Raw genomic sequence first — 10,825 nt, 5'->3', positions numbered from 1 at the left:
TGGTCTATAACTGCCCTGACTGGGTGCCGTTTGGTGCCATGTAAAACTTCGACTATTGCGGTAGGAAAAAGCGTTGTTGAGTTGGGGCTAGTTATAGACTCAAGACTGAGAGTTTTCGGAATAGTTGAAGATGACTTCCTTCTTGATGTAGATCGGTCAACACGTAACTGTTTTTCACTATGGAGGGGAATCTGAGTATGGCCTTTTTGATGGATATGCAACGAGGAATGATGATTGCCACCACAGTGTTTGCATCCAAGTGATGAAAAACAGGATACGGAAGAATGTTTATGGGCAAGGCAATTGGTGCAATAATTGTGTGAAATGACAACTTGCAATCGTTTCTCAACCGACATCTTCTGGAACTTTTGGCATTTGCTTAGACCATGGACACCCTTGCAAATCCTACATGAATATTGCCTCTTAACATGGTGGATCTTCGTAACTCTGCTTTGGACGGAAGACATTCTGTAATGATAGGGATTGATATTATACGAATTTTAACATGGAGGAAGAAGTACAATTTTCACAAGGGGACGAGTAATTATTCCTTTTGCCGTCAGAATATCTACTACTCGAACTAAATTATCTTTCCCTGGATATATTTTCGAAACTCTTCCCAATTTCCATTCAGTCGGAGGTAGGCAGTCGTCGCGGATAACAACCATGGAACCTACTTCGATATTTTTCTGAGGTGTTTGCCATTTCATGCGTTTATGCATTTCCTTTAAGTACTCATGCTTCCATCGAATACTGAATTGTTGGCACAAAGCTTTTACTTTACGCCACCGGTTCATAACGGATAGATTAGTTTCAGATTCAGATGGCTCACATACGGAAAGGATCGGACCACCAGTTAGGAAATGTCCTGGTGTTAAGGAGAGCATATCGTTTGGATTTTCAGACATTGGGGAAATCGGTCTAGAATTCAGGCACGCTTCTATTCGGGCTAAAATTGTCGAGAATTCTTCAAATGTAAATCGATGATCCCCCGCTATCTTTCGGAAATGCTGTTTAAAACTTTTTACCCCAGCTTCCCAAAGACCGCCCATATGCGGAGCTCCAGGTGGAATAAAGTGCCATGAAATTTCTTGATGAGAGAAATGAGAAGAAATAGATTCTCGCGAACATCGGATTACATTTTGTGCAAGTTCTCTGGACGCACCCACAAAATTTTTGCCATTGTCTGAGTAAAGATTTTTCGGACAACCACGGCGTGAAACAAAACGATGAAATGCTGCCAGGAAGTCTGGAGTCGAAAGGGTGGAAGTAATTTCTAGATGAATGGCTCGAGTTGCGAAGCACACGAAAATGCAAACGTACCCTTTTGAAATGAGACGTGAACGGCCAGCATATGCCTTGATGTCGAAAGGACCAGCAAAATCTAGTCCTGTATTTGTAAACGGCCTGGAAAGCGTTGTTCGCTCAGGGGGTAGAGTGCCCATTAACTGCTTCTGGAGTTTGTGTTTCGAAATGACACATATTTTGCAGTTATGGATTGTGGACTTTATAAGGTTCTTAGCTTTTGGAATCCAGAACTGAAGCCTTAGCATTCGGAGCATTAAATTATTTCCTCCATGTAATGTGATCTGATGAATGAATTTGAGCAACAATCTCGAAAAATTGGAATTATATGGTAATATTATTGGATACTGCTCGTTGTATGTTAGACTTTCAGATCCAGCAATTCGACTACAAACTCGCATAAGGCCAGTGGAGTCTAGGAACGGATTGAGATTCGAAATCGAACTGGACGGAGGAATGACTTTTGATTGTGTTAGATTTTTATACTCATTCGGATATGCATATTTTTGTGCCAGCATGATTAAACTATTCCTAGTTTTTTCAATGTCTTCTCTTTTCAATTGAATGGGGTCGGATGAGGGAGAAATTTTGCGAATTTTGGAAATAAATTTGTAAACGTATGATAATACTCTTAGCGCTCGTCCGAAAGAAGAAAATCGAGCTAGAGGATCATCGTATTCACGAAAGTAGGCGAAATGAGAAGAAATCTTTTTCTCCAGAAGATTTTCATCGATTTCTTCGGTTATTGAATTCGGCCATAGGCTTGCGGAAAGTTGTAACCAGGAGGGACCACGCCACCATAATTCGTTCTCGAACATTTCAGACGGATATGCTCCACGGGATGCTATATCAGCCGGATTGTGCTTGGATTCGACATGAAACCAATTGTCAACATTGACTATTTCGGATATTCTAGAAACACGGTTTGCTACGAATGTCTTCCAAGAAAAAGCAGGCTTTTTTAACCAGGCCAGAACAATCATAGAATCGGTCCAGCAAAAGATTTTAATATTAGGGAAGGGAAAAATCTCCATCAAGGACTCAATAGCATCAGCAAGCAAAACTGCTCCGCACAGCTCAAGACGTGGAATGGAAATAGTCTTGAGAGGAGCAACTTTTGATTTTGCCGTGAGCAAGTGTATTTGAACGACACCATCAGGTGTTTCAGATCGAATGTAGATTGCAGCGGCATAAGCTTTCTCGGATGCGTCGCAAAAACCATGCAACTGCACCTCGCAACCGGGTTGGTATTGAACCCAACGAGGAATTCTTATTCTCTCAATGGACGGATAGTTTTCTAAGAAATTTTTCCATGTCGCTAGTAATTCACATGGTATAGGATGGTCCCAGTCGACCTTGGACGACCATATATCTCGCATCAACAGTTTGGCTGTAACGATATAGGGACACAACCACCCTGCAGGATCGAACAATTTCGATATCTCGGATAATATTTGTCTTTTCGTCGGGGATTTGGAGGATTTAATTGCCTGAGCGTGGAAATAAAAGTAGTCGTTCTTGGCGTTCCACCTTACACCTAAAGTTTTCGCCAAACTACTATCGTCAAACTGAAGGAAGTCTTCGTTAAGCAAATATTCCTTTGGTATAGTGCGGAGGAATTCTGTGGAATTTGAAGTCCATTTCCTCAACGAAAATCCAGCGGAATTTAAAGCGGATGTCAGTTCTGTCTGTGCCCGAATGGCCGAAGAAATATCATGACTTCCGGCTAGGATATCGTCCACGTACATGGAAGACATAAGGATTTGACTGGCCAATGGAAAAGTATTTTTCACATCAGTAGCCAGCTGCTGTAAAGTGCGAAGTGCCAAGTACGGAGCACAATTCAAGCCGAATGTTACCGTTTTCAATTCGTACTCACGTAAATCTTCGGTCGGATTATTTCGATAAATAATTCTTTGAAAGGGAGTGTGTTTTGGAGCCACGGAAATTTGACGATACATTTTTTCAATATCGCTGTTAAAAACGATTTTGAAAAATCGCCATTGAAGCAAAAGACTCGTTAAGTCAAGTTGCAAGGAAGGGCCACAATGAAGGACGTCATTCAGACTGATTCCATTTGAAGTCGGATTTGAAGCGTTAAAAACCACTCGAAGCTTCGTTGTAACTCTGTCGGGACGGATTACGGCATGGTGAGGCAAATAGTATCGATCGACATTTTCAAAAGGATGGGAGAGAATTTCTTTCATATGACCTAGTTGCAAATATTCACTAACAACTTCGTCATATTGATTTTTGAGTTCAGGGGTACGAAGCAAACGATTCTCATTACGGAAATACTGTGCAATTGCATTTTTCTTCGAGTATCCCAGTTTTAAAGTCTTTTGAAATTCTTCCTTGAATGGTAATTGAACGATATAGCGCCCAGACGGATCCCTTTCTGTTGTTTGGGAATATAAGTTTTCGCAAAACCTATCTGCTTCGGACATATACTTCCTTTTAGGAAGGTCTTCCACCTCAAAAAATTTAGAAATTTGTTTATCCAAAGCCAATTCATTGAAATAGGAAACGATTGTGCGAAAAGACGAAATGTTTTCGGATTGAATTGGCATTGGACCAGTCAAAATCCAACCAAATATCGTTTCTTGGGCCATAAGGGACCCACAAACTTGCCGCTTTATTCCGTCAAGCATGACTTGTGGAATGAGATCGGCGCCAATTAGAACATCGATATAAGATGTTTTGAAAAACTCCGGATCAGCTAATTCGATATTTGGCAGATGGGAAAACATTTCCATGTTTGTCGAAAAGGTTGGTAACGATGAGGTGAGTTGTGGAAGTACAATGGCAGTAGTGTTAATAGAAATTTGGGAGTTAATTGGAGAACTTATACACAGATTGCATATTTTTTGAGAACGTGCTGAAATAGAACCATTGAGTCCAGAAATATGGGCCGATATTTTGTTGGCATTGAGCTTGAGAAGTTGGAAGAAATGCTCGGAAATGAAGGAGGCCTCAGAGCCCGAATCGAATAATGCTCTTGCCTTGAAAATATCGCCTTTGTGTAGAACATGAATAATAGCAGTCCCTAGCAACACTTGTCTAGAACTTGTAGCCGCGAACGACTGAACAGATTCTTCTCCGTTTTGGTAAGAGGATTCGGAAGTGGACTGTATAGCTTGAACGGAAGAACCGGATGTCGAAGCGGAAACGGAGTCGGTTTGAGGATTAGTTGAGGATGTACACAATAACGTATGATGTCGTCGCTTACACTTAAGACAGTTAAAAGCGCTTTTGCAATCCTTCACCGCATGATTCTTTGCAAAGCAGTTCAAACAAAGTTTGTATTTTTTTATTAAGCCCATTCTGTCGTTGTAACACATGTTTACGAATTTCGGACAAAGTCGGATGGAGTGTGATTGATTTGGACAAAGTTTGCATAAAGGAACTGCAAGGCTATTTTGATACGAATTCACTCGTTTTGGAGCGGAAACCTTTGGGGCTGTCACTTTCGGCACATTTTTGGGAAAATCGTTTGGCTGCGAATTAGATGGATGATCACTTAGATCGAGCACCGTCTCCAATGTTTGATAACGACGAGTTAGGAATTCATCGAGCTCTCTCCAAAACGGGCATTCTGTCTTATTAACCACAGATTGTTCCCATAAGGATAATGTGGTTTCTGGAAGTTTTGTACAACACAGATAAACGAATATCGGATCCCAAGTCTGAATGTCTATATTGTACAACTTTAAGGCCGATATAATCCCATTAATTGTATTTTGGATTGACTTTATGGAATCTCCGGACTCGAGGGGAATTTTCTTTAAATTGAATAGGACCCTTAGCTGACTATTAATTAATAACCTTTTGTTTTCATAACGGACTTGGAGAGCCTTCCATGCGATGTCAAACCCCTCATTGGTCAACGGAGCCTTCCGAACAACTTCTCGAGCCTCATTCCTTGTTTTATTGTTTAGGTGAAAAAGCTTTTCAACAGGAGATAATCGTGAATTTCGGATATATATGGCCGTAAAGAGGTCTCTAAAAGATGGCCAAGAGAGGTAATCACCGTGAAATAATTCTGTATCGCACGGAGGAAGATGTAAAGTGGATGTCTCATGTCGGACTGAAGATGATTTGGAAAGTGATTGCAAGGATTGCTGAGATTCAATTGCCTCCCCTATTTTGGACATACATTCCACATAAGTCATATAAGTAGTCCGCTGTCGTGCTCTAATAGTCTCAAGATCGGCTCTGGCATCCTCGTCTTTAGAAGCCATCAGTTCTTGAACACTTTCTTCGTATTGAGGCTTAACTTGTCGCCAAATGTCCCGAAGTTCCTCCCTGTGAACTTCTAAGGTGTGGATCGAAGATGTGTTAAGAGATTCACCACAAATTTCAGCATTGAATATAATCAAGGCGTCCGAAATTTGGGTGAATTTGGTTATAGCGGACATTTCTAATCAGAAACAAGTAATACGAAAATGGAACCTCACAAATAAAGAAATATGAGGGAAAATTTAGAACAGAATTAAAAAAAAAAAACAAAAATTATGGAAAATATATACGAAGAGTGGATAAGAACCCGTTTCTTTTATATAAAATCGAAAGTTACAATTGAGCACCTTTCCAAAACGATAACTGTGACAAAGTTTAACAGAGTTGAAGGACTTCAAGGGTATTTTTGATGTTCGATGACAATTATGAAATAATCCGAAAGTATTTTTTAAAATAATAATTGACTATTGTGTATGAACAGGCGAAAGAAATCCAATATAAACTTTTTATCCCCCGATCAAAAAAAAAAAAAAAAAAATTAAATTCTCTTTTTTTGATCAGAAGATTTTAATTTCAATTTCCCGAAAAATATTTGATTTGTTTGATCCGACGATTTTATATTAATTTCACAAAAAATAGTCAATTTTTTTGTTTTTTAATTATTAAGGATTTGTTATTTTTTTTCCAATCAATTTTAGTAGATTGAACTCCCACAACGGGTACGAATTACATTGGTTTCTTTTCCTCACGTGATATCTGGAAAATTTTGCTGAAATTTTGAATCGCATTTCACGATGAAGGAATTAATTCTGGAAATATTTTTTCATTTTTGAATAAAAAATGAAATAAAAACTCAACGCCGGACGTACGTATTGGAATATTTCTATTTCCTATATGTTGAATATCAATTTTAATTGGGAAAAGAAACGTTTGCATAGGCAATAGGATATGAGAGACGAAAAAAAAAAAAAAACAAACAAATATCGAAACCTCTATCGAAAATTCTAGACTCTTTTCCTTTGAGTGTCACACACGGAATTAATTTTATGGCACAAGCCAATAACAGCTTAGTAGAACTTTGGAAATTTAAATGTTTCACTCGAACTTGGGTTGGAAATTTTCCTGATGTGGAAATGTTATTCCATTTGGCGGAGTAAACCCTTAATATGGGACGGACGTTTTGGAGTAGGTCAGGTATTAAATATGAAATTTCATTCGCAGAAAAAAAATTCGAGAATGAACAATAATAACATAAGCAATTGTGGGTTAGGAGTAAAAAAAGATTAGGTATCAAATCTTCCACACGAATTTTAAATCATCATTAGCTTTTTCGAAATAGTTTTTCTTTGAGTTTCAAAACTCAAATTTTAGCAAATTTCAAAAATTTTAAATTTCAGTTGAATAGTCCATTAGAAGTTCATGTATGCCACATACAATAAAAACAATTTACATCCAAGTCGGAATTAGGTATTATGTAAACAAATTTCGAAATATATTTCCCCTTTTTTTTGGCTAGAAACTGTTCCGTATTAGGGTTTCGAAGCAAACCAAAACCGAAAGAAATAACAATATTAGAAATTGTCACTAGGTTTCATTACCAAATTTACTTTCACTTCTCGGAATTACACAGTGTAGGAAGGGAGCAAACTACCATACATGAAGCTGGATGTAACTTGATAGTTTCTCTTTAGGTGCCGACAAGGAGGCCCCTCGTAATAACAATTTGGGAACCACTGCTTTTAAAAAACTATTCTGTATATTGGCAAATTAAATTTTCATAGCACGATCTTTCTAGTCAGACAAATATATTGGGAATTAAATTCGCAGATTTGTTCAAAAAACTCACTCCTTATACATTCACTTCACCTTCACTGGGACCCTTTTAAAGCAGATAATTTATGTTAGAATTCGGGACCAATGTTTTTTATAATAAATAAACTTAAAGAAAAAGACCAAACAACATATAATGCAGTTTTTTTTCTCTCACTGACAATTCGTGCCTTATGATCCAGTTATGCTGTAAATTCAGCTCGTGTTCCCAATTTCACTGCAAATTATTCACAAACCGTCGAATTTGTCGTATTTCTGCTCTATTCACTTTTGGGCGATTATCACGAATTTCTCCGGATTTTTGTAGAATATTTATCTTATTGTTATTTCTCTTTTAATAAATACAAAAATTAATTTCTTCCATCACCTTCACAAAAAACGTGACATTATCGGTCTCTCGGTATTACTTAATGAGATTAACTACGCTGCTATATTTGCTACCAGAAGTATGGAAGGGGAACTTGCGAGAGGTTGAAGTGTTATACGGATCAAGAGAGCTACTTATAACATAAATATCCCAGTGAGCAACAAATTAAGGGGCAACGAATAAACTGTGATACATATGTTCTCTGTGGAGGGGAAGTCTATTGCTGTGTAGTGATACCGTATGACGCTTCTCGCTTGAAGCTGTAGCTAGCATACGCGTAGGGGAGTAGCAATGGTATGACACCTTTGTTTCTCACTGATTGGGCAATGGTTTGCGGAGAATGTTATACCTACTGCATGTTTATATAGCAGTTTTAACACCAAAAGGTATCGAAGGGGAAATGCATGTGGGGAATTCGAAACGAACACTGCGCGATCAGTGGAGAAAACTAAAAAAAAAAAAAAAAAATCAAAAAGGGGAATTGCTAGAATTTGAGTTAGGGAAATTTGAAATTTAGTGAGAGCGGACAATATGATCTATATGTATATATAGATTAATGAAGTAACGAAAAAAAACTTGAGCAATTTTACATGTGATTTCTAATGATCGTTTTGGTTTTATTTTCCCTTATTTAATATTTGTATGACAAACCTCACCTTTTTCAAGGTGAACTTTAACGGAGGAGAAATTTAAGTGTGGATAACCTAAGTCTTGGATTTCTGACACAAAGCACTTATTGAAACGAAGATTGAATCCTTATCGAAACACGGAATTAAATAATGGACAACAATAGAAAGTTGGGAAATAGGTTTGAGTTTCTGACGGACTTTTTTTTTATTGATTTTCCTTATGAAAATTTTAAAGAGCACTTTTCCTTTAACACACAAAATGGTATGGTACTCACGGAAATTTTCCTTCTCTTTCGTTTGGGCGAATTTTACCTTTACAGCAATGGAATCAAATTGGACAGGATTATTTAGTTTTCTTTCAGGATATCCAAATCCGGCTCGAAGGACCTTGTAAATCTGCAGGATTGGTAAGGGTTCTAGAGAAATGGAAAATGGAAGCTGGTGAATCTGGTTCCCCAAAAGATTGTACCCAAAGGTATAACTCAGCAAAATCCAATCCAATGGTCGAAATATGGAACGGAAAAAATGTAATCGAATAAAGGCAGGATTAGCACGGGAAGCAAATTCTCGATATAGTAGTTGAGCGGTTCTAGGATTTCTTACCAGTGTTGTAGTGAAAGACGGATAAAAGCGAAGGTTTTTTCAGCAAGACGGAATTCAACTTTATTGTTTGAAGGTGTTAACAAGATTGATTTAGTGATACTTCAGTACGCCATTTCAATGTATTGTACATAGGTAATTTAACGAAGTAGATAAGTTTTTTCTTACGAACTAAACGACCTCTGCAGGTGAGGTTTTTTACAGAGATGGGAAACGTTTTTCACATGAACAGCCCATATCTCCTAAACTAAGCGTCCTAGAGCGAAAAGGTTAGGTTAGGTTAGGTTAGGTGGCAGCCCGATATTTCAGGCTCACTTAGACTAGTCAGTCCATTGTGATACCACATTGGTGAACTTCTCTCTTATCACTGAGTGCTGCCCGATTCCATGTTAAGCTCAATGACAAGGGACCTCCTTTTTATAGCCGAGTCCGAACGGCGTTCCACATTGCAGTGAAACCACTTAGAGAAGCTTTGAACCCCTCAGAAATGTCACCAGCATTACTGAGGTGGGATAATCCACCGCTGAAAAACTTTTTGGTGTTCGGTCGAAGCAGGAATCGAACCCATGACCTTGTGTATGCAAGGCGGGCATGCTAACCATTGCACCACGGTGGGTCCCGAAAAGGACTTTAATTCGTGACTACCCCCAAAAAATGGAAAAATCCACCCAAAACCTAAAAAAATTTAAATTTTTATATGAAAAACTTCTTTTGCCCATATCTCCTTAAATATGCGCCCTAGAGCGAAAAGGACTTTGATTCATGACCACCCCCAAAAAATTGAAAAATCCACCCAAAACCTAAAAATATTGAAATTTTTATATGAAAAACTTCTTTTGCCCATATCTCCTAAACTAAGCGTCCTAGAGCGAAAAGGACTTTAATTCGTGACTACCCCCAAAAAATTGAAAAATCCACCCAAAACCTAAAAAAATTGAAATTTTTATATGAAAAACTTCTTTTGCCCATATCTCCTTAAATAGGCGTCCTAGAGCGAAAAGGACTTTAATTCGTGACTACCCCCAAAAAATTGAAAAATCCACCCAAAACCTAAAAAAATTGAAATTTTTATATGAAAAACTTCTTTTGCCCATATCTCCTTAAATAGGCGTCCTAGAGCGAAAAGGACTTTAATTCGTGACCACCCCCAAAAAATTGAAAAATCCACCCAAAACCTAAAAAAATTTAAATTTTTATATGAAAAACTTCTTTTGCCCATATCTCCTTAAATATGCGCCCTAGAGCGAAAAGGACTTTGATTCGTGACCACCCCCAAAAAATTGAAAAATCCACCCAAAACCTAAAAAAATTTAAATTTTTATATGAAAAACTTCTTTTGCCCATATCTCCTTAAATATGCGTCCTAGAGCGAAAAGGACTTTAATTCGTGACTACCCCCAAAAAATTGAAAAATCCACCCAAAAACCTAAAATTATTGAAATTTTTATATGAAAAACTTCTTTTCCCCATATCTCCTTAAATATGCGTCCTAGAACGAAAAGGACTTTGATTCGTGACTACCCCCAAAAAATTGAAAAATCCACCCAAAACCTAAAAATATTGAAATTTTTATATGAAAAACTTCTTTTGCCCATATCTCCTAAACTAAGCGTCCTAGAGCGAAAAGGACTTTAATTCGTGACTACCCCCAAAAAATTGAAAAATCCACCCAAAACCTAAAAAAATTGAAATTTTTATATGAAAAACTTCTTTTGCCCATATCTCCTTAAATAGGCGTCCTAGAGCGAAAAGGACTTTAATTCGTGACCACCCCCAAAAAATTGAAAAATCCACCCAAAACCTAAAAAAATTGAAATTTTTATATGAAAAACTTCTTTTGCCCATATCTCCTTAA

General features: G+C 37.7%; 1 protein-coding gene across 1 annotated transcript; it reads right to left on the bottom strand.

Moving 5' to 3' along the window:
- Positions 1-423: 423 nt before the first annotated feature.
- Positions 424-5,723, bottom strand: LOC142225121 (uncharacterized). Its single transcript, XM_075294895.1, has 2 exons — positions 522-5,723; positions 424-468 (listed from the first exon to the last, which is right to left on the bottom strand). The coding sequence occupies exons 1-2, from the start codon at positions 5,721-5,723 to the stop codon at positions 424-426; spliced, it is 5,247 nt and encodes a 1,748-aa protein (XP_075151010.1).
- Between the last annotated feature and the right edge of the window lie 5,102 nt (positions 5,724-10,825).

This window comes from Haematobia irritans, chromosome 2 (assembly GCF_050003625.1).
Source record: "Haematobia irritans isolate KBUSLIRL chromosome 2, ASM5000362v1, whole genome shotgun sequence".
In the NCBI taxonomy this organism is placed as follows: domain Eukaryota; kingdom Metazoa; phylum Arthropoda; class Insecta; order Diptera; family Muscidae; genus Haematobia; species Haematobia irritans.
The sequence above is the reverse complement of the archived record's forward strand: the minus strand, read 5'-3'. Positions and strand labels throughout refer to the sequence as shown.

Excerpts from the sequence above, each read along its gene's own strand:
- LOC142225121 (XM_075294895.1), bottom strand. The coding sequence starts at position 5,723 with ATGTCCGCTATAACCAAATTCACCCAAATTTCGGACGCCTTGATTATA. Across the intron at positions 469-521 it reads CTCGTCCCCTTGTGAAAATT|AATGTCTTCCGTCCAAAGCA; the intron begins GTACTTCTTCCT and ends CTATCATTACAG.